Source organism: Astatotilapia calliptera, chromosome 7 (assembly GCF_900246225.1).
Source record: "Astatotilapia calliptera chromosome 7, fAstCal1.2, whole genome shotgun sequence".
NCBI classification, from domain to species: Eukaryota; Metazoa; Chordata; class Actinopteri; order Cichliformes; family Cichlidae; genus Astatotilapia; species Astatotilapia calliptera.
In genome coordinates, this window is record NC_039308.1 from 10,895,688 (window position 1) to 10,922,060 (window position 26,373).

A 26,373-nucleotide genomic window follows, 5' to 3' on the forward strand; every position below is an offset into this window, starting at 1 on the left:
CCCTTCTGGAGCATTTTAATGTAATAATTTGCAAAATAATATGGCCAACTGTGGGGTCAGAATATCAGTAAGAGAAGATACGAGATCTCTCATGACCCTAGGGTGTGAGTGTGTATGCCAGAACACTCTGGAATGCACACAAAGTCTTTGCAGACTACTAAGGATCACACATCCTATCACTACACAATCAATTATACACCTCTAAGCATATATGGTTAAATATTTCTAAGCATAAATGACAATCAACAATATAACCCTGACAGACAGCCAGAATGTTACCAGAATAACCAAAAATGACTGAAAATGGATAAAATGTTAAGAACATCTAAAGTTTGGCATATTCTTCATGAACAGAAAAGATGGAGATAGGCACCATGACATCACCCATGGGAGTCATTAAGTTCCACTGCGAAGGCTTAAATGAAGATTTTTGTCATAACAATCATGGTGTCTTGGAACAAATGAGGGGTGGATATAATTGAAATCAAGGAAACTGCACTCTTATAGCATAGAGATGTGTCAGTTCTCTGCAAAAATATAGAATGAACAGATTTATCGGTTATAAAAATATAACAGCAGAAACATGACCTTTTACTGTTGTTTCTTATATTAAAATGTATTGATATATATCTGAATATGACATAAGAACTAAAATGTTGGAAAACAAAGTATAAGCTGTGTATTAGATTTCTAGTGTTCCAAGTGGCTGAAGAGTGTATACTGAATTATTCGAAGGCAAAATGAATTGCCATTAATGATCTAAATATGCGTATTTACTGATAAGAAAAGTAAATGCTGCCCTACTTCTTATCTGACACTGAAAAGGACAAGATCAGCAGTTTTTCTAGAAATTAATTGTTAATGTTTTTCAAACAAAAATAATAGAAAAGATAACTTTTTCTTAGGTCTGAACTGCAAGTTGCTGCATTTCTTTACATCAGTGTGAACTGCGGGTTCAAGATATTGCTAAGCAATTTTATGACCCAACACTTTGGGGGTGTCACCCTCACCACATAAAGCTCAATTAGATTCTCAGATTAGCTTTATGTGGTCAATAACTTTTTCCACACTGAGCCAGGCTAACATCATTACAAAAAAAATGCTAGGATATCAAACAGACCACCAGCAGCGCACATTGACTGTAACCATCTTATTGTGGTTTAAGCTCTGGGTAGTATTTTGGTCACTAGGATGAAGGGAAAACTATCAAATATTCAGATGTGCACCGAATTAGAAAAGCATTTCAGAAATTGGGTGGGTGGACCACAGCTAATCTCGTTATCTCTTGATACTACTTTTTTTCCACATACAGTGAAAAATGTATGTATGTACCTTACTGCTAATTTTTGTACCCTGCAAAATCAGCCAAGTGGCACCAAACGGCCAACAGCCACGTAGCCACTAATCTAGGCCTTATGTTTGACTTAATCACTTGATTAATGAAAGAAATATTCAGCAGACACAATGATAACATTAACTTAGATGCACTTCTTATTTCACATGTTAGAAACATATTATGGATTTTTTTTAATAAACTGTCATTTATATGACAGTTTATCCAAATAAGTGTTTGTCTAGTTTCTTTTTATTCCTTTTCATATTGGGTTTCAATTTTATACTGCAGCTATGCTAGTTGTATTGTTGTGCATGGGACAATTAAAGCTCTCCAATCTTTAATAAGTGAATGCATAAACATACACTGCCCTCATGACAGCCTTATCAGGTGTGTGCAGGTTAAAAGCTCAACCCTGACCCCTTATAAGAGTAGTACAACATGTGCCCCGATGATGAAATGTGCTTTGTGTGTGTGTGTAGGCTGTGGTGTTCCACTAATCAATAGTGCTGGTGAACAGAGAGAGGGGGGGCTGTCGAGCTCACACAGGTTTAGGTCCCTGGTGATATGAAGGTTGCAGATTTTCAGAACAAAACATCATCAGGTGTTAGATTATGTCAATGCACACCCACCTTTCTTGAACTCCTCCAGCATGGCATCCAGCTTTGTGTCATGAAACACAAAGTGCACAGGGTGGTTATAGAACTTGGTGATGGTCTTTAGGTTTGTGCAGTCGTCCGGGTCCACGAAGGCCAAGTCCTTCACATACAGGATGTCCACGATGTTGGACCGCTCCTCATCATACACGGGTATGCGCGTGTATCCGCTCTCCATGATCTCTGACATAGTGTTGAAGTCCAGCACAGCATCTGCCTGGATCATAAAGCAGTTGGCTATGGGAGTCATCACATCCTCCACAGTTTTGGTCCTGAGCTCCAGGGCTCCCTGGATCATGTTAAGCTCCTCTTTGACCAGGTCATTATAAGGCTCTGTCACTTTAAGCATCTCCACCAACTTCTCTCTGTTGTACACAGTGCCGATCTCCTGTCCCAGCAGGAAATCCAACAGCTTGCTGACGGGAAAGGACAGAGGAAAGGTAAGGAACATGAAGAACTTTGTGACCAGGATCGTGTTTGCTCCCACAGCCAACCCGTGACGCGAGCACAGCGCCTGGGGGACGATCTCCCCAAATATGACAATGCCAATTGTAGAGGCGACCACGGCGCCCAGACCTGACCCGATGAGGTCATCGAGGAGGATGGTGAGGGTGGTGTTCACCAAAACGTTACCCAGGAGAAGCGAGCATAGGAGATAGTTGCCTTTGCTGCGGATCGGTTCGATTTTCCTCGCATATTTCTTCTCCTTGTCGGTGCCGCAGCTCTGAACGATCCGCAGCTCCATGGGGTCCAGCGCCATGAGCCCCAGGTTCAACCCGCTGAACATGCCCGAGAGGACCAGCAGGCACGAGATCATGATGACCTGCAGCCACATGGGTAGCAGCGACTTCTTCTCCTCCACCACCAGCATCCGGCCATCGCTGTCCCCCAGCTGCACCCACCTGCCGTCCGTGCTCAACGTGCACAGAGCGTATTCTTTCTTCTGGTCGCTTTTGCGCAGCGGCTTAATGTGCACGTTGAGCAGTCCCGACGTGCCCCGGCTGCTCACGTTTATGAAGTTCCCGACGGTGATGTCCTGCGTGAAATCCGCACAAGTTTTATCGAGCGCGTCCATCATGCCGCTGCCGCCCCGGGCCGCCGCCACCACCGTCCCCTTCTCCTCCTCCTCCTCCTCCTTCTTGACCTCTGTGAACTGGATCTCAGACCAGGCGCCCGAGTGAAGCTGGACCCCGTAAAACCGGAGCTGCACGGAGCTCTCCTCGGTCACCTGGATGACACCCTCGTCAGTGGTGCTGGCCGGCTTGTTGCTCCTCTCCAGCCTCATGCCGAGCACCTGACTCCCACCGCCTCCGCCGCCGCCTCCCCTTCCACCGCTGACACCGGGCCCAGCGGCTGCCACCAACTCTGTCCGACCGCTCCACAGACAGATAACCACGGTGAGAATGTAACCCTGCTGTCCACTCCATTCTGTCGCCATGTTTGTTTCTGTGCTCGGCGACCTGGGAGCTGACGTCATTTACTCATGTCCAAGCAGCTCCTCCCTCTCCCCCCATTCCCGCTATCTCTCACATACGCTCACTCATACACGGACACATACACACATTAACACCGACTGCCGGACAGCGACATGTAGAGCTGATAAACAAACACACTCACGCTCCTTGCAGGTCACACACGCTCCTGGTGACGCTTCGCTATCATTTTTCTGCAGCAACACTCACACTCCCCCCGCCTCAGTGCCCGGCCACGTTACTCCCCGCTGGGCTCGGGGCACTGCGGCACACAGCAGGACGGACGCTGCTGCTGCTGCTGTCGTCCCTGGCCACCGATTTCTCATCCAATTGTATCCAAAGCCAGTTGCGGTTATGTAAAGGCACATGGCATCTGTGTACATCCCCCCGCCCTCCATCCTCATCCTGCACCAGCCTGCATCCCGCTGGCACGATGCCCGGCCAGGGATGCTAGATGCAGGGGACGTTTATTTATTTCCTGAGAGACAAACTCTGTGGAGCCAGGATATAGCCCGTTTGTATAATGATAATAATTACATAAGCTGTCTGTATCAGTTCAGTTAAGATGTGGAAAAGCCTAATAATTTCCGAGGTTGACTATTACATTACTGCATCACTGCATTGTCACGGATTTTTTTTCCCAGTGCAGTGTTTATTAGCCATCTTTATTTATTATTAGATCCTAATATTCGCTAATTAGCTGTTATGTAATAAGCCAATAACGTTAAAAGTCCTTTCCTGTAGCGTCACCCAGTGGCCACACCACTTATCAAAACTGTACTTAGGTCTGAGGTAAAATTATTTCTGAGGGGCCGAGCGTGCCAAAATTAATACAAATACAATGGTTATCATATCGTCTTGTCTCCGTGCCATTTTGTCTATTTTGTCTCTTTATGTGAGTCTTTTTGTGTTTATTTGTTGTTATTTTGTATTGCCGATGCCTGGGTCCAGGGAACAACCCTAACTGAACACATTACGAAGCATTCTGACCGATTTCCTCTTTTAAAGCGATGTGCACAGGCACAGACATTTTTCTTTAGTCACAGCATGCGAATTTTAAAACGAAATGAACGTTTGTTCCTTTCACATGGTTTGATTTCATGGTGATGTCTATGGCTTCTAGACTTCAGGCAGTCACTGACGCTTCAGAAAATGAGAGACTATGTAAAAAAATGTATGTAATTCCCCAACAGTGTCTAATCTAAAGTATTTGTTAAACAAACAGAATTAAAGCTGAAAGTTTGCAGTCACATACTGATTATTATGTGTTTCTGTAATACCACACTTGCATGTGCTTGAACATAAGGGATACTGTAATAAAAAACAGTACAAAAGGTTTGTATTTATGAATAAAAATTTATTTATTAAAATTCCACAATGACAGAGTTTCCAATGATTAAGAAATAAACCAGCATCATTTTACATCATGACGTCATGCTTCTTTAGATTGTGGATCAATTATAATTATGTACATCTTTAATTTCAAGAGATTATAGTGCAGCAATCAGTAATTTTAAAGGCCATTATTATCCAGTTTGAGCAGAGTGGAGGTACACTTATCAAACAAAACTTCAGAATTTGATTTGATAAATAGCCCCAGAAAGTAATTTGACTGTTTTGCCTCTGTGCATGTTTGTACCAGAAAAACTATTTGTACTTGTGGACTTTATATGCAATTGGCACATAAACTAAGCCTACCCATTACGTTCTGGTGTTATTTTTCTTTTCTTTTTTTACTCTTAGGCTGTTAAACACAACTGAGTCTATAGGTGAAAAATTAACACTATCTTTTAAATATAAATTTAAAGAAATAGTCAGTTACAATCCATTATTCTCACATGTCTAAAAGATAGAATTGTGATATTGCTAAGTTGGTTAATTTACACAGTCTACATTTATGACACCTTTCAAATAGGCTAAACTTTTTTTTAAATGTAGTAGCTCTGTTCCAATCTTACCCACCAAAGTGCCTAAAATGCACACTTGTAATACTGTATTACTTTACAGTGCGTTTTCTCTAACACGGAAGTTTGTATTACTTAACCTCTTAAACCATATTTCCACTGGTTAATCCTGGCGTGTTTTGTATCATGAAGGTAGTTAGCTTCTTATGAGGGTATATTGCCATGGTAAATTGTACTGTTGTTGAGCAGGATATGTTCCAAATTCCAGCTCTAAGCATTCATTTGAATTCAATTTTTATATTTATTCTTTACATGCTCTCAAACAGCTAATAACAATCCAGGCAGCAGAATAAAACCTAAAACTCTCTTTTAAAAAATAATGAAATGTACAAGCTGATAACCAGCTAATAACCAGGTTAGTGGATGAATCCAGATTACAAAAAGACACCCTGGATATGTTCAACTCTCTTCATAGAACAGGCCCAGATTACAAAAACAAAACATGTCAATATTAAGACAGAGAAACTATGTACAAGATGCAAAACTACCACAAGGAGCTGAACACATCTACACAGACAGGATGACTATAAAGAGACAAATATGGCAACAAAAACATGATGTTGTGGGCCTTTTAAAACTTAAGGGCTTTTTTTTCTTGTATCCCAAACTGACGCACTTATACAAAGCACTTATATTATACTATATTTCACAAAGCACGTATATATGAACATCTTACTAATATATTACCATATTAATTACAAAAATTACTAGAACACAGTAAATCTTTACAAATGTGGTCCTTCAGTATTAAATGATGAGCTTGTACAGTTAATTGTGGTTCTGGTTTGAAATGCTGTATAAAGTAAACATTTCTTTTTGTTACTGTTGTTCTGAATGGTTCTTCTTTGCAGTGGAAAACAATGGCTACATTACACCGTGGGCAAACCAACCCTGTTATTTCTCTCAATTTGTTTAATATTTCCCTTAATAATACTGTATGTACCACTCAATACTAGCTAAAGCTACCACTAAAAGATGCTGAAGTAAACCTTCAGAAGTCTGTGGAAAGCTCTCCAATTAAAGTAACTCATCTGTTACATTAACTACAAGCCAAACACACCTAACAGTGTTTAATTATAATGTGTACAGTGTCCTAAATGTATGTGTAAATACATGTTCAGAAATGATCTCATGATTTAGCGTTTGATTGAGAAATATATATTGATTGATGATTTAGATATTTTGTTTAACTTCCCTCACAAGCTTAACTCACAGACTACAGGGCTGAACCCCCCCCCCAGCGATAATTCCCTTGAGAGGGGGTAGATGCCAAAAATAGAGCTCAAAATGAATCAGATGTATACAAAAACATCTTTTTTGCTGATTCAAAGTGACCAGTAGAATCAGCTATCATGGGTTGTTTAGCAATTAGTCAGGTAAACTTCAAGTTTTAATCAGTGAAAAGTTCTATAAAGATAAAGAAAGCTGCAGATTCAGCTGTGACTCCCAAATTCAGCCTGGTTTTAAGTCACTTCATAATAAAATTACAACAAATGTATGCATGTGTGTATCATGAATTCATACATACTGAACGCAGTGGAAGAAGTGGAGGTAATTTAGCCCCGATGGGATGACATAGCTAACTAGTAACAAAGATCAGAACTGTGTCCTCTCAGCTGTGGGTGTCCTCACTGTAGCCTTCCATCACCACTGCTGCGTGGATATTGCATCAGAACATCTGCCGGTGGAATAACTTCAACCTTGTATCTCACTTTCTTGGACTGAAGGATGCTGTAGCTGTTATCAAAACACAGCACATCTGCACAAAGCAAAGGATACAGTCACTAACAGCTAAGAAAAGCTATCATCCTGTAAACGCATAAAATACTTTATTGATCCCACAAGGGAAATCACCGCGTTACAGCTACACTTCTAAATCACTCTATAAATGTGACAGGTTGTGTTTTAATAAGAATTTTGTTGATTCTGAATATGTGAACACCCTATAGCATCCAAAGAAGAGCTAGCCTTTTGCTACATTCTCTGTCCAGATGATCCCTCACTGCTTTCACATAAAGGTCATACTGGATTAGCGAGAGCCTTCACTGTATTATGACTGTAAGACACTCACTGTTGTACCTCTGTCCTGATATCAATGACAATTTAAACCAAAATTTCACATCTGGAGTCATCACTACATAACATTTATTGGCACTTGATTTTCAGTCCAGTTTTTATGTAATTTGGTATACCTCAACTTCTCATCTGCTGTAGGTAATTTTTTTAGGTCTGCCACATTTTCTTTTGTCCTCCACTTGACAGTTTCCTCACATTTTCTAAGGACCCACTGCATACAATGTTGAGATATGCCAAGTTTTTGGCCAATAGCTCTTTGGGAATCACCTTGTTAGTGCAAAAGTACTATTGTATGCCTATTAAACTGTTATCTTTGGTGGTTTGAAAGGCAGTCTGCCATTTAGCTAAGGAAAAGGGAATAAATTATGTGCTTTGTGTTTTTACAACAGGCTGCTAGTAACGAGGTACGTAAAGTTACAATTTAAAATTGAATTTAAGTTATCCGTTATGTCCATTGAGTTAGGAGCCTTGAATATGCTTAAATGATTCACATGTCAATTGTTAAAGTGCCTCAACAAACAAACAAAAAGGATTCCTATATAAACGGTCTTTGAATAGAGTTTGAAAGATCTTTAGAAAGCTGGAGGACTGTTGCTCAAGTCCACTTAAAGAAAAAATAACAAGAAAGTCTGGCGCATTGGAAGCAAAATGAAATGAGCAATTTTCATTGTTACAGACTAATTTTGCAGACATTACTGCAAAAGTACCTGTACACACAGCTGTGAGTTACTTACAGACTCCGGGCTCAGGACAGGTGAGGCAGCTATCTTCAGGGACCAAGTGTGCATTGTAGCGCTCGCTGGGTAGAACTTGCTGCATGTCAGCTATCTTCTGTTGGCTGCCCTCTTTAGTCCTCTTGTACACTCCAAACCCAATATCTGCTCCATCACTGGCAAACTGCCACCTGACAAGCAATAATGAATTCATCATGAGTGGCAGCTTTAGTATTTTTTTTTAATTTAATTTAATTTTAAAGTCTATATCACTAAATCACCACAAACACACACTACAAGTCAGTGATTCATTGTTCTCAGAACACAGAATAAACCTGCTGTACCTCAGGAGGCTGCTGGCTGCAGGAACATCAAACTCCAGCTGGATGACAGAGCCACGGCTGATGGTCACACTTTTGTTATACTGAACCTTCACTGAATCCTGCACATAGTAGGACTTGGGAACTGTACCACCAAAATTGATCTGCAACCACAATACACAAAAACACGCATCACTTTAGTCTCCAATTTTAGAGGAACAGCATTGTATTTAATCAGTCTTTCCCTCTGTTCTCACCATGGTTCTGCAGTGGGGGTCTCCATCTGGGTCAGTCAGAGTTCCTCCATACACCACTGGAAGCTGATCTGGGTCAATATGTTCACGTAGCACTTCTTGCCAGTTACCTGTAAACACAATATTGTAATTTAAAACTTTTTAGTTTAATAAGACTGCTTTGTTTCATGACCTTAGTTCCTTTATAGGTTGACATTCGTGTAGATGAAAAGAGTAAAATTATAAACTCTAAATAGTAAATATAAGAAAGACTGCATATTGACCATAGGGGTCAGGTGCAATGTGTGCCAGGTAGCACAGAAGCCCTGGTGGATCGATCCCCAGCTACCAAAATTGGGACATGGGATGTCAACTCTCTGGCGGGGAAGGAGCCCACCAGAGATTCGTCCCAGCTCATCCTCATGAGATATAGTTGGGCTCACCTCAACGCACGGCTTGGGCTCTAGAACCAGTCTCCTGGAGCCGGGATGGACTCTGTGTTAGTCTAGAGTTGCCCTGGGTGAGAGGCATAATTGGGAGGAATGGCCTTCTGGATCTGAACCCAAGCTGTGTTTTATTGTTGGATTTCTGTGCAAACCACAGTTTCTCCAAAACAAAAACCATGTTTTAGCATAAGTTAAAACATGGTGGTCCACATGGCACCAGGAAGCTCTAGGCAGTAGGTTGATGATCGATTTCATAATTGTATCACCAGACCTGTGGTCATTCAGTCCTTATAGAAACATTGCAAGAGCTTGGTCCGCATAGCCAGCGATAAGTTCATGATGATCTCCGCCAGGGCTGCCCTTTGTCATCCATTCTGTTTGTAATTTTTATGGACAGAATTTTTAGACGTAGCCAAGTAATGGAAGGCTTTCACATGGGTGGTCTCAGAATCCCGTTTCTGCTTTTTGCAAGTACTTTGTTACTTCAGCATGCTAATGTTAGCATCAAGATCAAGTAAAGACTCAGAAAACACTGGGATAAAGAAAAGTTGTCTTACTTCCTAAAACAATGATCTTGCGCCGTGTTTCCTCACACAGAAAGTGTTTGATCAGGTTGTAGGCCACAGGAAACATTTTGGGCGCTGCAGCAAAAGATACAAATTATCAACCAAAATTCTGAAACAGAACGTGGAAATCAAATATGCAGACAAATGGTCTTATGTACCTTTGATGAGAAACACCCTCTTCAAGCCTTCAGGATAGTTGTCTTCAAACATGGTGAGGATCTACATGGCCGAAAGCAGTAATGACACATAGATGTTTCGTGTGTATGAGTGGGTGATTGTTACAAAAGCTGATAACAAACCTCTCCATAGGTCTCAATAGCAGGTTTCCAAATGTGCTTCAATCCAAGTCCTTCACAGTCATAGATTAGAGTGATGGATTCAATGTACTTCCCCAACTGAGAGAGAGACACAGTAACATTAGAAGAGACGAGCAGAGAGGAGTGGAAAGGGAAGAACAGAGAACTCCTGGCTGACCTTTTCAGACTGTTTTTGACATTCCTGCCGTAGCATCTCTGTGTTTTGGATCTTAGTCTTCAGGAAGTCCTGTTTGGTGGCTGACATCAGCAGACCTTTAGGATCTAGAGGGCCAATCACATCGTACCAGACTGGACTTCCCTCACGGTCATAGCCACACATCCCTCCAGATACATACTTCTCAATCACCTGAGAGATGGATTCATAAAGAAAAAAATGTGACCTTCAAAAACTAAAGAGTCTGAAAGACTGCTCATTTAACAACAGTCCCCTTCATCCTCAGTTCAGACTACTTTTTCACAAATATTAGCTAAAAAGAAAATGCAGTAGGTTACCTCTGGAGGTTTCCAGTCAGATAGGATGGTGTCTACTTTCATCTGTTCCCTAAACACCACATGCTGCAGAGGTCGAAGACAACAAGGCTGGGTAAGTTAAAGACTAAAGCTTACAAAAACCAGGCAAACACAGAGTAATGTGTTTCCCCACAAATGCTCCAGCTGTCAAAGACACTCTATAGCTATTATTCTAGAAATGATTTCATGTTTTGAAATGGAAGAAGCTTTTTTCATGCTTTACTTTATTTTCTGTTTCATATACACAGTATATACTGTTACAATGGTTGGCTGCTTATATTAAATATGTCTAGAATTTCAGACAAAGAGTCCATTAAGTAACCTCTGTGAGCCCAATGCTCTGCCCTCAGACTGTTCTAAACATTCTGCTTTCACTAAGTTTTTCCACTCTTGGATTTGTTTGATGTCAGTGAGAGCAGATATCACTAATATGATCATCTCAACTACACAGTTCTGGTGGTGTATTTCATAAGCCCAACTCACCTGTGCCTTTATCACTTTATCACTCAGCCAATCACAATGAGGATTATTTTAAACTGTGAATTCTGAAAAGATATATAGCTGGAAATATGTGCACTAGGTTCCCTAAAACTATAGGCATAAAGTCTGATCCATTAATTCCATGAATTTACTTTACTATACATTGTCCTATATTACTTTGTCCTTGAACATGAAAAGAGTCACTAACTAAATTCCCTAGAAAGAGGGCCACAAATCAAACACTGGATTAATCTTTAACATTGCACTGTGTTATATAAACTCGTCATTTTATGTAATATCTAAAAGGTAAATACAGTTTTAATGGATTTAATACATTTAGTACAGAGATTTGAAAAGCAGCACCAGGTAGAAATACGTGTTGGGTGTTAGTTGGGTACTTGAAGAGCAAACAGGCTCTCACCGTCTGAACAACACAGAGCTTACCTTCCTGATCATGCTTTCAGCTTTGTGAACATTGAAGCTACGGGCTGGAAAAAAGAAAAGAAAAAAATCCCACATTAGACACATACAATCAAACTGACAACGCCACTTCTGTAACACTGAAATGCCAGGTTACTGTGAGACACTATGAGAAGACACCATCTTCTGGGAAAATAAAATACCTATTTTAACTAAGAACAAAGAAAATACATTTCTTCCTTTATAGTTTTTTTTTTTTTTTTTTAATTTGGTTTGTGGTTGCCAGTTTATTACTTTTTAAATGGAAAACTATAGGACACCTGAAAAGAAATCTTTCTTCACCCTCCCCTTTTTTCTCAAACATCTCAACAAATCACCACCAAAAGATAAAGAAAAAAATGTTTTCAAAAAGAATCCTTAAAAAGTTAGCCATGATACTATCCAAGCAATATTAAACATTTTAATACAAATAATTAGCCCTTTAAGTAGATTGATCATGATTGCATACAGAAGAGGAAAGTAAACTTAAAAGACCATCAACAATATCTGATGATCATAAAACAGAAACCTTATGATACTTTTTTTTTTTTTTACTCAAGCAAAGAGACTGGCCAAGGTTAACACAAATATTGAACTGCAGACACAGAGACCCCGTTTATCTGAGTCCCTCTGAACTATGGACCTTTAAACAGCTGAGTAAACAGACAGGGCCCTGCATTATTGATCAGAGCATAAATCACCTAAGTCACTGATTCAAAATGCCGTAACAGTATCTCCAACCAAGAAAACACTGTTTCTGAGCATTTGTGCTCTCTGTTCAGAAAGATCTGAAATAGTCAGAGCTGACTTTTGCTAGAAAAGTGTCTTCTTTCAAACATTTTACCCTATTATTAGCTTCAACAGGGAAATTAATTGGTGTTGTGTGTCTTTTAGTTAGTTTCTTTGTCAGATTATTTTAAAAATTATAATAAAAAAGGTAACAATGTGACTTTTGGACGCAATCCTAATCAACAAATTCACCAAAGATTTATTTACCATTTTTGAAATACATATCAAATTGAAATAAGCAAAATTGTGAGACATTTTCTTGAGGTTGTCAAGAACATATCACAGGCTTTCAGATCCAGATGTTCTCCTGGATTCAGGGAATCAATTCATGCGTGGTGTGGAGTGAGGGAATTTAGACCTTGATGGTAATATGCAGTGTCAGACTGCGGTTGTTGTAGAACTGGGCCCTATTTCAGGAAGCCGGTTTAGTGCAAACTCTGAGTAAGTATACCCTGAGTTAACGAAAACTGGGTTTTCGGTTTCACAAAGCGAGTTTAGATTAATTCTGAGTGATTCACTATGACGACACACTCTGTGAAGCTAACCTGCCCCCTAGCAGGTTTACTTCAACTAACCCTGACTTTCTCCGCCTCTTTGTCGGAAACCTGACTGTAGGAAGTGTCAGACATGGCGTGCTCCTTCCTTGAAGAGCCAGTAGATGTTGAAGCCCAAATTCTCCGCAGAGCTCTCCGCCGGGAGAGAGTGATTAGAGCGCGTTTGGACATTTTATCATTTCCTGATGATTTTCTGTGTGAACGTTACCGTTTTTCAGCACAATCTACAATTCATTTGAATAACATCCTCAGGCCTAATATTGCTCATGTGACACATCGCGGACATTCTCTCAGTTCTGTACATATTATTTGTATTGCACTTTGGTTTTTTGCAAACGGGAGCTTTCTGTATAATATTGGTGACGCTGAGCACGTTTCCAAGGCTACCGTCTGTCGGGCAGTCAGGAATGTTACAGTTGCACTGAAACGTCTCCTGTACTCATTTGTGGTGTTCCCCGGTCATAGACCCACAAGATTTATCAAAGAGGGATTCCACAAAATTGCAGGTATCAGGATGAACGAAACTTAATTCATGATGTGGTGATACTTGAACTACTACTTAAATTTTACATTTATTCTCACGGTTCCCAGGCGTGATTGGCTGTATAGATGGCACTCACATTCCAATCATTGCTCCTTCAGTAAATGAAGGAGACTATGTGAACAGGAAGTCTTTCCACAGCATTAATGTACAGGTACATAGTTCCCTGTAGCATTTCAAACTAACAAATTATTTCATTATAGTAATGGATGCTAATTTGTGTTCTCTGCACTGTGAAGATCATATGTGATGCTGCCAACATTATCACAAATGTGGAAGCCAACTGCTCAGCCTCTGTGAGTGGTGGTGGTGGAGGACCCCCAGCTGTTTTTCGGGCCTCCGCTTTTTTTCTGTTGGCTATAACGGGTCGCATATGAGCATACAGAGTAAGCAAATATGTACTTGTAATGTGCTCAGATAATTTCAATAAGTGCTTACAGAAAGAAAATTAATGTAGCCTCTAACTACAATTGATTTACATCGGACAAACAGACCAAGCACTATGGCTCATAATACAATTACACCTTACCTGTTTGGACTATATTTTTATATTTCATTTTTACTTGCTGCCAGGAACGTTTGGGGCCTGTTGGGTTGCACCTGCGCTCACATCACATCACAAAATCAAATGTATAAAATACAAAATAAAATATAATAAAATAACGTGTTAAATGGGTGGAAATCCCTAGATCAATGTTTAAATTAACACTCACGCATTGACTCTGTCGGCTTTGTTTTGCCATGCATGCTCCCTTTCTTTTGCAGCTGAGGCTGTGTTACTTTTTTTCTGCAAAATTTGCATGTTATCAGCATATGCTGCCATCAGAATTTCGGCCTCAAGCGCTGTAAAATACATTGACCGCGCCTTCTTTCCCTCCGTCTCCATGGTGACTCGCTTAATCTGTGCTCCACTGATCAGGGCTTTATGTATCCTCGTGCGCGCGCTTAACTTGGGGTTAAAGCAACTCCGCGTTGATTGAACTAATTGTTATCAGCCTTTCTGAAACCGAATATTCCGAGTTGGACAGTTCGGGGTTACTCAACCCTGAGTATCGTTTTTCACTCTGAGTTTTCTAAACCCATCCATCCTCATCCGCTTTGTCCGGGGCCGGGTCGCAGGGGCAGCAGCCTAAGCAAAGAGGCCCAGACCTCCCTCTCCCCAGCCACCTCCTCCAGCTTATCCGGGGGAATACCAAGGCGTTCCCAGGCCAGCCGAGAGATATAATTTCTCCAGCGTGTCCTGGGTCTGCCCCGGGGCCTCCTCCCGGTGGGACATGCCTGGAACACCTCACCCAGGAGGCGCCCAGGGGGCATCCTTGTCAGATGCCCGAACCACCTCAGCTGGCTCCTTTCGATGTGGAGCAGCAGCTGCTCTACTCTGAGCCCCTCCCGGATGGCCGAACTTCTCACCCTATCTCTAAGGGAGAGGCCAACCACCCTTCGGAGGAAGCTCATTTCTGCCGCTTGTATCCGCGATCTCGTTCTTTCGGTCACTACCCACAGCTCGTGGCCATAGGTGAGGGTAGGGACGTAGACCGACCGGTAAATTGAGAGCTTCGCTTTTACACTCAGCTCCCTCTTCACCACGACGGACCGGTGCAACGTCCGCATTACTGCAGCTGCAGCCCCAATCCGTCTGTCGATCTCCGGCTCCCTTCTCCCATCACTCGCGAACAAGACCCCGAGATACTTGAACTCCTCCACTTGGGGCAGGAACTCATCCCCGACCCGGAGTGGGCACTCCACCCTTTTCCGGCTGAGAACCATGGCCTCAGATTTGGAGGTGCTGATCCTCATTCCCGCTGCTTCACACTCGGCTGCGAACCGTTCCAGTGCGAGCTGGAGGCCCTCACCCGATGAAGCCAACAGAACCACATCATCTGCAAAAATCAGAGATGAGATTCTGAGGCCACCAAAGCGAAAGCCCTCCGCCACTTGGCTGCGCCTAGAAATCCTGTCCATAAAAATTATGAACAGAACCGGTGACAAAGGGCAGCCCTGGCGGAGCCCATCACCCACCGGGAACGAGTCCGACTTATTGCCGGCAATGCGAACCAAGCTCTTGCAACGGTTGTATAGGGATCGAATGGCCCGTAGCAATGGGCCAGACACCCCATATTCCCGCAACACCTCCCACAGGACACCCCGAGGGACACGGTCGAATGCCTTCTCCAAGTCCACAAAACACATGTAGACTGGTTGGGCAAACTCCCATGCACCCTCAAGTATCCTGGAGAGGATAAAGAGCTGGTCCAGTGTTCCGCGACCAGGACGGAAACCGCATTGTTCCTCCTGTAGCCGAGGTTCGACTAACGGACGAACTCTCCTTTCCAGCACCCTGGCATAGACTTTCCCAGGGAGGCTGAGGAGTGTGATCCCCCTGTAGTTGGAACACACCCTCCGGTCCCCTTTCTTAAAGATGGGGACCACCACCCCGGTCTGCCAGTCCACGGGTACTGCCCCTGATCTCCACGCAACATTGCAGAGGCGTGTCAACCAGGACAGCCCTACAACGTCCAGAGCCTTCAGGAATTCGGGGCGGACCTCATCAACACCAGGGGCTCTGCCACCAAGGAGTTGTTTAACTGCCTCAGTGACCTCGCCCCCGGAAATTGGCGGGCCATTCCCCTCATCCCCAGACTCTGCTTCCTCCTCGGAAGACGTGTCAGTGGGATTAAGGAGGTCCTCGAAGTATTCCTTCCACCGCCTGACAATTTTCTCAGTCGACGTCAGCAGCGCTCCGCCAGCACTATACACAGTGCAGGTAGAGCACCGCTTTCCCCTCCTGAGACGTCTGACGGTTTGCCAGAATCTCTTCGAGGCAGTCCGAAAGTCTTTTTCCATGGCCTCTCCGAACTCCTCCCACACCCGAGTTTTTGCTTCAGCCACTGCCCGAGCCGCATTCCGCTTGGCCTGTCGATACCTGTTGGCTGCCTCCGGAGTCCCACAGGCTAACCAAGCCCGATAGGACTCCTTCTTCAGCCTAGTGGCTCCCTTCACCTCTGGTGTCCACCATTTGGTTCAGGGATTACCACCACGGCAGGCACCAACCACCTTGCGGCCGCAGCTCAATGCAGCAGCTTCGGCAATGGAGACGCTGAACATGGTCCATTCGGACTCAATGTCCCCAGTCTCCCTCGGAATGCTGTTGAAGCTCTGCCGGAGGTGTGCGTTGAAGATCTCGCGGACTGGGGCCTCTGCTAGACGTTCCCAGCACACCCTCACTACGCGTTTAGGTGCACCAGGTCTGTCCAGCGTCTTCCCCCGCCACCTGATCCAACTCACCACCAGGTGGTGATCAGTTGACAGCTCAGCCCCTCTCTTTACCCGAGTGTCCAGAACATATGGTTTTCTAAACCGGAGAACATGCAAACTCCACACAGAAAGACCCCGGCCTGATGGTGGAATTGAACTCAGGACCTTCTTGCTGTGCGGCAACAGTGCTAACCACCGTGCCACCGTGCTGCCTAAAGCTAGTGTCAAGTTTCAAAATGATTAGAAACTATGTCAGATTCTCGCAGGGACTGCCCTCAAAGCTCTACCTATTTCATGATACTTCATAAAGATTTAGAACTCAGTTTGACTTTTGTGTTGTTAAATACAGGAAGACAAAAAATATCAGTCTTTTTAAAAATCACCAGGACAACTTAATTAAATTGTAGCTCAGCTGAAACAGCAGCAGTCAGTGCTTTGAAGCTTACTCTTGATCAAGCTTGGAGACCAAGACCAAGTCTGGTTTTGCACAGCAGAAAACAAACATTTACACTGAGAATGGCATTGACTCCATGTTCATTCTCTTTAAACTGTCAGACAAAACTGATAGGTAAGAAATCAATGATTAACTGAAAGACGACTAAGGCTTTCATAAATAACCTGATTAAAAACAAACAAACAAAGGGTATTGTTGTTACTACACCGCAATTTAGTAGAGAGTGTTATGCCATATATGCCACTTTATATCTCACATAAAAATAGTATATCACAACTTTTTTGGAAGGTAAGCTTATCTAACTAAATGCTAAAACATTACATAAGACAACAGGTCACATGTAAAGATGGCAGCCAGTAGGTCATTAGCCTAGCGGAAAGAGAGGCAACAGATGGCATGACTGAGTTCACAGGGGTTTTTTTCAAGGGGGGGGGGGGTGGCTGTTTCCCTGAATGCATCATAATGCATCATCCTGCTCTGGTTCAAGTATAAAATATATGGTTAACTTTTTGAAGCAGACACAGAACAGATGCAAGTAGTCAAAAGCAGGACAGTTAATTACTGATTTCTTGTCTTTACATCATCAAATACCAACTAAAGCACAGGAGAAAAGCACAGGAGAAAACTGAGCAGCAGAGAACTCAGGCTGAGATTTTTCACTGTCAGCATCTTGGTGTTTAAACTCAGTCATGATTAAAGTTGAGTGGATCTTACTGAGAAACAGAGGGACACTGCAAGCCCAATGGTCAGTTTCACTGTGCTTTATCCTCCCTTTGAACTAAAAGTAAACATCATGATGTGTTCAGTAAGCCACTGAAACCACAAACTGTTTACTGAGGTCACAGATCACAAGAGTTGATGAGTCAATAGCTTAGACTTTTTTGAGTCTGACTCAGTAATGGCTCACTGCTGGCCATTAGAAAGAGTCCAGGTTTATCCATGCCCATATTTTATATACATCATGTAGCCTGTCTGTGCTAAGAAGCTGGAGGAGACATGTTCTATCGGAAAGTCTTTTCAAGTTTGAGCATCATGTTTCAGTTAAAGAGTGCAACAGTGAGCAGTGAGTCTTTTCCAGCTTTTATCAGTACAAGAAATTTAAAATGCAGTTCTGTTAAAAACACAAGTGTCTTCGGGACAACATGTTTCATGTCTGTTTTTCTGGGCAGTTTTTCCCTCTTGAGCTGCATGGAATGGAGGGTAAACAAAAGAGTGACATTTGTAGCTACAGCATGTAAATGCACTTCATTTTAATACATGTTTTCCATCAGATTACAGGAAATAAAAAACATTTCAGTCTTTGATACAAACTGAACCCATGCTTCAAATATGTAGGTTAAAAAGGTTTTTTGTTTTTTGTCTGTCTTATTTTGCTTTTTTGGGTAGTTTATACCCATTGGGAGTATGTGAGCAGGTTTAAATATCTTTTATTACACGTGCCATGCAGTTAATCCCGATTTAACTACAAATCAGACAATATGCTACATCTATCAGCTGTTTAATCTAAACATTAGTAGGCAAAAGAACATGTAAGCTTTCTTTTTTATTCCCCAAAAATGAAACATCTGAGCACTTGTTCAACAACAAATGAATTCCCTCTGTAAACCCCCCCTCTCTGTGCTTTATCACTGAAGTAAATGCTTAATAATTAATTAATTTAGTATTTATAAGTATACAAACGTTTACATTCATTCTGCAGTGCTTCTTGGTGTTTGGGTACCAGGAGCTACAGGCTGTTTAACACATGGAACAAGTTACTCATCAACAGAAACTAATGTCACATGCAAACCACAGAATAATATGTCAGATTAGAAGTTTTCAGAGTGAATGCAGAGTGAATGAGGTCAAATTTCAGGTTGATTTTTACATCAATCTGAAATTTAGATTCAAAATGTAGAAACAGAAAATGTGAAAATTAACAGTTTGGGTCATATTTATTTCAGTCAATCAACTGCAATGTACAAAAAAATCTAAAATGATTATATGTGCCATATGTGAAAACTGCACATATGGCACATTTTCATTGACTATTCATGCAAATAAATACATTCAGAATTTATCCTGATACATTTCTATGATAGAAGGGTCCTCTTTTGTTTGAGCCAACACTAACCATGATTCAGTAATATTAATTTGACAGGTTATTCGATAAACTGGCTTTCCAAAGAATGGAAAGTCAGTTAATGCAGCCAGAAAAGGTTGTTTTTTGTTTTTTTTTTAAAAAAAACAACAACAATGTTTTCTGATGTATATCAGCTCTTCCTGCAGCTGCTCTGCTTGTATGGAAAGAATAGATGGGGATAAAAATCATCACCATTCATTAAACCTTAATAACTGGAAACACAAGTTAGCATAATAAAACTGAAGTTACTTCTAATTTCTGATTTATTACACTTTACATAATCAGTTGCGATAATTGAATTTACTCGAGTACTGTATGAGGTAGGTATATTTCCACATTTAAATTATGTTTACTTCATTTACTCCACTTCCTTTATATAAAATCTTTAATTATTTTTTGTATGTTAGTAAAGCCCCTAGGGATCCCAGGGGCTATGTTGTCTGGGGGCTTTTGCCCCCTGGTAGGGTCTCCCATGGCAAATTGGCCCTGGGTGAGGGACCAGACAAAGAGCGATTCATAAGACCCTTATGAAAAGGACACCGAGGGAACAGTTTACCCTGCCCAGGATAGGGTCACCGGGGCCTCGCCCTGGAGCCAGGCCCGGGGAGGGTGCCCGAGGGCGAGCGTCTGGTGGCCGGGCCTTAGTCCATGGGGCCCGGCCGGGCACAGCCCGAAGAGGAGACATGGGCCCATCCTCCCGCAGGCCCACCACCCGCAGGAGGCGCCATAGGGGTCGGGTGCATTGAGTGCCGGGTGGCGGCCAGGAGCGGAGGCCCTGGCGGACTGACCCCCGGCTGCCAAGACTGGCAATAGGGACATGGAATGTCACCTCTCTGGTGGGGAAGGAGCCTGAGTTAGTGCGTGAGGTTGAGAGGTACCGGCTAGATATAGTCGGGCTCACCTCTACACATGGCTTGGGCTCTGGAACCAGTCTCCTGGAGAGGGGCTGGACTCTGTCTCTGTCTGGAGTTGCCCCTGGTGAGAGGCGGCGGGCTGGGGTGGGTATCCTAATATCCCCTCGGCTTGCTGCCAGTACGTTGGGGTTTGTTCCCTGCGCCTTAGGGTCGGGGAACGGGTCCTGACTGTCATCTGCGCTTATGCGCCGAGTGGCAGTTCAGAGTACCCAGCCTTCTTAGAGTCCCTGGGGGGGGGGGGGGTGCTGGAGGGTGCTCCACCTGGAGACTCTGTTGTCCTGCTGGGAGACTTCAATGCTCACGTGGGTAACGACAGCAAGACCTGGAGGGGCGTGATTGGGAGGAACGGCCTCCCTGATCTGAACCCGAGCGGTGCTCTGTTATTGGACTTCTGTGCTAATCACAGTTTGGCCATAACGAACACCCTGTTCGAACATAGGAATGTCCATAAGTGCACGTGGCACCAGGACGCTCTAGGCCGTAGGTCGATGATCGATTTTGTAATCGTATCAGCAGATCTGCGACCATATGTTCTGGACACTCGGGTAAAGACAGGGGCTGAGCTGTCAACTGATCACCACCTGGTGGTGAGTTGGATCAGGTGGCGGGGCAAGACGCTGGACAGACCTGGTGCACCTAAACGCGTAGTGAGGGTGTGCTGGGAACGTCTAGCAGAGGCCCCAGTCCGCAAGATCTTCAACGCACACCTCCGGCAGAGCTTCAACAGCATTCCGAGGGAGGCTGGGGACATTGAGTCCGAATGGACCATGTTCAGCGTCTCCATTGCCGAAGCTGCTGCATTGAGCTGCGGCCGCAAGGTGGTTGGTGCCTGCCGTGGTGGTAATCCCCGAACCAAATGGTGGACACCAGAGGTGAAGGGGGCCACTAGGCTGAAGAAGGAGTCCTATCGGGCTTGGTTAGCCTGTGGGACTCCGGAGGCAGCCGACAGGTATCGACAGGCCAAGCGGAATGCGGCTCGGACAGTGGCTGAAGCAAAAACTCGGGTGTGGGAGGAGTTCGGAGAGGCCATGGAAAAAGACTTTCGGACTGCCTCGAAGAGATTCTGGCAAACCGTCAGACGTCTCAGGAGGGGAAAGCGGTGCTCTACCTGCACTGTGTATAGTGCTGGCGGAGCGCTGCTGACGTCGACTGAGAAAATTGTCAGGCGGTGGAAGGAATACTTCGAGGACCTCCTTAATCCCACTGACACGTCTTCCGAGGAGGAAGCAGAGTCTGGGGATGAGGGGAATGACCCGCCAATTTCCGGGGGCGAGGTCACTGAGGCAGTTAAACAACTCCTTGGTGGCAGAGCCCCTGGTGTTGATGAGGTCCGCCCCGAGTTCCTGAAGGCTCTGGACGTTGTAGGGCTGTCCTGGTTGACACGCCTCTGCAATGTTGCGTGGAGATCAGGGGCAGTACCTGTGGACTGGCAGACCGGGGTGGTGGTCCCCATCTTTAAGAAAGGGGACCGGAGGGTGTGTTCCAACTACAGGGGGATCACACTCCTCAGCCTCCCTGGGAAAGTCTATGCCAGGGTGCTGGAAAGGAGAGTTCGTCCGTTAGTTGAACCTCGGATACAGGAGGAACAATGCGGTTTTCGTCCTGGTCGCGGAACACTGGACCAGCTCTTTATCCTCTCCAGGATACTTGAGGGTGCATGGGAGTTTGCCCAACCAGTCTACATGTGTTTTGTGGACTTGGAGAAGGCATTCGACCGTGTCCCTCGGGGTGTCCTGTGGGAGGTGTTGCGGGAATATGGGGTGTCTGGCCCATTGCTACGGGCCATTCGATCCCTATACAACCGTTGCAAGAGCTTGGTTCGCATTGCCGGCAATAAGTCGGACTCGTTCCCGGTGGGTGATGGGCTGCCCCAGGGCTGCCCTTTGTCTCCGGTTCTGTTCATAATTTTTATGGACAGGATTTCTAGGCGCAGCCAAGTGGCGGAGGGCTTTCGCTTTGGTGGCCTCAGAATCTCATCTCTGATTTTTGCAGATGATGTGGTTCTGTTGGCTTCATCGGGTGAGGGCCTCCAGCTCGCACTGGAACGGTTCGCAGCCGAGTGTGAAGCAGCGGGAATGAGGATCAGCACCTCCAAATCTGAGGCCATGGTTCTCAGCCGGAAAAGGGTGGAGTGCCCACTCCGGGTCGGGGATGAGTTCCTGCCCCAAGTGGAGGAGTTCAAGTATCTCGGGGTCTTGTTCGCGAGTGATGGGAGAAGGGAGCCGGAGATCGACAGACGGATTGGGGCTGCAGCTGCAGTAATGCGGACGCTGCACCGGTCCGTCGTGGTGAAGAGGGAGCTGAGTGTAAAAGCGAAGCTCTCAATTTACCGGTCGATCTACGTCCCTACCCTCACCTATGGCCACGAGCTATGGGTAGTGACCGAAAGAACGAGATCGCGGATACAAGCGGCAGAAATGAGCTTCCTCCGAAGGGTGGCTGGCCTCTCCCTTAGAGATAGGGTGAGAAGTTCGGCCATTCGGGAGGGGCTCAGAGTAGAGCAGCTGCTGCTCCACATCGAAAGGAGCCAGCTGAGGTGGTTCGGGCATCTGACAAGGATGCCCCCTGGGCGCCTCCTGGGTGAGGTGTTCCAGGCATGTCCCACCGGGAGGAGGCCCCGGGGCAGACCCAGGACACGCTGGAGAGATTATATCTCTCGGCTGGCCTGGGAACGCCTTGGTATTCCCCCAGATAAGCTGGAGGAGGTGGCTGGGGAGAGGGAGGTCTGGGCCTCTTTGCTTAGGCTGCTGCCCCTGCGACCCGGCCCCGGACAAAGCGGATGAAGATGGATGGATGGATGGATGGTAAACTTCCTTCCAAGTATAAGCCCATGTGAAAATACTATGTTTCTTTATCTCCAGTCAGGTTTGATTTCTTTTTAGGTCTCACTGGACCCTTAAACACAGCATCAGATAGAAGCAATTCCAATGCTATTCAGAGAAAGGGAGGCCTTCTCCCTCATTCTAAGCTCACATGTTTAATGCATTACTCAATGACTTTTATTTCACTGGCAGTGGAAATTAACAAGAAGACTGATTTAAAACCACCTTATTAAAAGTCTGGAGTCCTTATACCACGCACTTCAGATTCAGATCGTTTAGTAAAATGACACAAACTTACTACGTAAAAGGTTTTGCCCCTCTTGTGTTAGAGGCATGAAATTTAATATAATGCAGTATTCCCTCCCCCCCAAAAAAGAAAAGAAAAACTCAAATTTGTAGGCAATAATAGATAATCAACATGAACGCATAGGTTATATTTATGAGATCAGTCCCTTGAAAGAAGTATTCTGCCGATACTGAACCCTCCATCTCTGGTATGGCTACACTCTTGCACTGAAACTGGATTTAGTTTCATGTTCGGAACAGGTTTGTTTGTTTATTCCTACTCAACTGCTTTAAATATCAGAGTTTACCAGAGACTGAAGGTAGCCTCAGGCATTATAAGGCTGCCAGTATACTTGTAGAGTATAATGGCAGCCATGAAAAGTTCGTGGTATACCACAAGCTTTCATTCTGTGCAAAAATATCCCCTGTTACTGAAATCTTCTAATTTATAGCATTATTAGTTGTTTAGCCTCTATATGAGGGTCTTTAACAGCTTTTATGCCTGTTAGCTGCCACAAGTACTGATACAGGAAATCTTTAATATGTCACCCAATAGTCCTTACAATACAACATGTCTGGGTAGCAGAGAATCATCTTTTCGCTCACTGTTACAGCAGAGAACAGATGCAAACACAATGCTCTGGCCTCTGTTACGCTGGGCCATCTGATATGTGCTGTTTATATTCATTAAGCAGTTTGAAATCAGATTTTTCCTTTGTTGATTTTTGAAACATTTTACTTTGTTATTTAATAAATAATTTCATATTTGCATCCGACTTCATCCTTATTTTATTTGAGTCAATTTACTTTGGTTTACGTTTCGTTTTTAACTTTTATTGACACTCATACCTTTCCACTTATTTTGTTATATGTTTGTTGTGTTTCACTCAACGTTAAGTATCTTATCTTTCTTATCTTAAGATAGTTACAGCTTCTCAACACACCTGAACAGTGAGAATGCACACTTCATATCAGGGTTGGAGTCTGATAAGTAATTGGATTGACAAAGTCATTCTTGTAGTAGGGCAGAAGAATAAATTAACAGTAAGTGGCAATATTTAAGCACTTTCATTGAAATATTTTGTAAATACACAGAACACTAACATATATGAAATATGTGTCAAAGTAAAACCGATTTATTAAACATATGGCAGCCTCTTTAAAAGAGAGACTGGCATACATTTAGTGTACTGAATCGAAGATCTCTCCTTTCCACGTGATTTTTTGTTGTTAATTGTCACTCATCTTTTCCAGCTGGTTCTGTTTTTTTTACATTCGTCTTTAGTCACTCTAGACTTGGGTGACTGTTGCTATAAACAGGTGGTTTCAGTGTGTATTGTACATATATGCAAGTCTCACCTCTGAGCCAGCGCAGGAGGTAGTGATCATGCTGCGCAGGCAAGCTTGGAAGGATGTCCTGAATCCTCTCCCGAAACTGGAAGTGAGAGAACCAGAGAGAAGACAAAGTTATTTTATTATTTAAGGAACAGTTTTACATTTGCAAAATTAGACTTGGTCGCTTTATTGCAAAGTAAGAGAGGTTTGATACCACTCTCATGTCTGTACATAACAGTGTGCAATCACAGGCAATCAAATATATGTTGGTCATACAAATATATGAAACTACAACCAGGAGATACCTAACTTATAATAAAGACTGTTAATGGCCCAAAAAGTACTAACTTGGCCTCATCAGTTCAAGCTACAAAATGATTTTTTAATTTATTTGTAGTTTCAATTTATTCAAAAAGAGAATAGTTAAACTTTCCTCTAGGCTTAACCCACCACCCTAAATTTATGTTACAAGACAAGACATTAACATAAAGTGGTGTGTTTCGTTGTGTGGAAAAAAAAAAAGATACACCCCAGTAAACTCACAGCATAATATCAACCAATTTTGATGAGACCAAAGACCAGTGTCAATGAGTTACTGCATATGACACTACCTCAAGCCCACAGATACAACAATTTGATAGATAAGAACAATTAAACCATTCAACTGAACATATATATCTGCATAACGTTAATTGTAAATGTCTTACCTCGGCTAAAATCTCAGCCTGCTTTGGGCTCAGGTCTCCTATTCGTCCACTCATCTCTGTGACCTTGTGTGTTTAATGGAAGCAGCCTATGTGAATGAACAGCACTTGGGGGAAATTGAGATAGAATAGTAAAAAAGCCACACCCCCTCACACACACACCGACCCATCCCTACACAGAGATCTGCCCACACACCAAACACTCACACAAATAGGTGGACTTTCATCTTTTAGCTTAAAGATCTGTTTATATTTTGTCACCTTGTGAAACCTGATTACAGGGGAGGCATTCAAAAAGGCTCACATTACTGCACAATGAGCAACCCCCAAATAATCCTGTCACTTAATTATACAGGGCATGCCCATTTACCAGTGTAATCCTTTTAATGTTGCTACTTTGATTTGCTTCATACACTGCTGGGTAGCTTGTACATTTCCCCCAGGGATCAATAAAATTTGATAATACGCCATGTTTTTAATGATAATCATTAAAAATTATACAAACTTAATTAAAGAATTAAGTTTGTATAATTATGTAATAATTATGTAATATGTTATAATGCAATAAAAGTAACAGAGATAAAATGCTTTTATTCTATAGCTACCTTCAAGAAAAAGTGCAAAAAACCCCACCAGTTTAAGGCTAGTGCAGACTGAATGCGCTTCTATTCTATTAACCAAGTCTGCCTTTTTTATTGTTGTTATTTGGCATGTGTTATGTCATCGGACAGTATTGTCTCATTTATACTGTGTAGTTTTATGTGATCTATAAGTGTAATTTAGGAGTTTTGCTAAAATGCTTTAGATTTTGTTGACCATCACATTGTGCTCAATCGACTGAGATACTGTGTGTACAGGGGTTTGGCTTTTGCGGTGGTTTTATTTATCTAAATGACCCTTTTCTGTGGCTGCTTCCAAGTAAAGCTCCTCTTCCACTTCTCCCTATGGTGTACCTCAAGGTTCTGTTTTGAGGCCTTAAAGGTCTCTGTTATATCTGAATCTCTTCAGCTGATACTTGCTTGTTTGTTCTCAACTGAATGAAGTTAAAACAGA

The 26,373-nt window shown here is 43.2% G+C and overlaps 2 protein-coding genes across 4 annotated transcripts in view; both read right to left on the bottom strand.

Moving 5' to 3' along the window:
• Positions 1-4,664, bottom strand: part of LOC113025364 (metal transporter CNNM4-like) — a 38,711-nt gene extending 34,047 nt beyond the window's left edge. For 2 of the 3 annotated variants that reach the window (XR_003272786.1, XM_026173006.1), the window contains exon 1: positions 1,966-4,664. Coding sequence is in view for 2 of the 3 variants with exons in the window: in XM_026173006.1 (XP_026028791.1) it covers positions 1,966-3,466 (1,501 nt within the window). In the remaining variant the exon portion in view is untranslated. The remainder of the gene's footprint in view (positions 1-1,965) is intronic. The other variant, XM_026173005.1, reaches the window with a different exon arrangement.
• Positions 4,665-4,797: 133 nt separating this feature from the next.
• LOC113025365 (SEC14-like protein 2) lies at positions 4,798-25,487 on the bottom strand. Its single transcript, XM_026173007.1, has 12 exons — positions 25,324-25,487; positions 24,641-24,716; positions 11,531-11,574; positions 10,589-10,651; positions 10,254-10,442; positions 10,079-10,174; positions 9,938-9,998; positions 9,771-9,854; positions 8,792-8,898; positions 8,559-8,698; positions 8,236-8,405; positions 4,798-7,184 (listed from the first exon to the last, which is right to left on the bottom strand). The coding sequence occupies exons 1-12, from the start codon at positions 25,375-25,377 to the stop codon at positions 7,054-7,056; spliced, it is 1,215 nt and encodes a 404-aa protein (XP_026028792.1). The 5' UTR covers positions 25,378-25,487; the 3' UTR covers positions 4,798-7,053.
• Between the last annotated feature and the right edge of the window lie 886 nt (positions 25,488-26,373).

Bases quoted from the DNA above. Each gene is read 5' to 3' on its own strand.
- LOC113025365 (XM_026173007.1), bottom strand. From the start codon at position 25,377: ATGAGTGGACGAATAGGAGACCTGAGCCCAAAGCAGGCTGAGATTTTA. The intron at 24,717-25,323 runs GTAAGACATTTA...TCTCACTTCCAG, and splicing joins AGGCTGAGATTTTAGCCGAG to TTTCGGGAGAGGATTCAGGA. The intron at 8,406-8,558 runs GTACAGCAGGTT...ATTGCTTGTCAG, and splicing joins GCAGCCAGCAGCCTCCTGAG to GTGGCAGTTTGCCAGTGATG.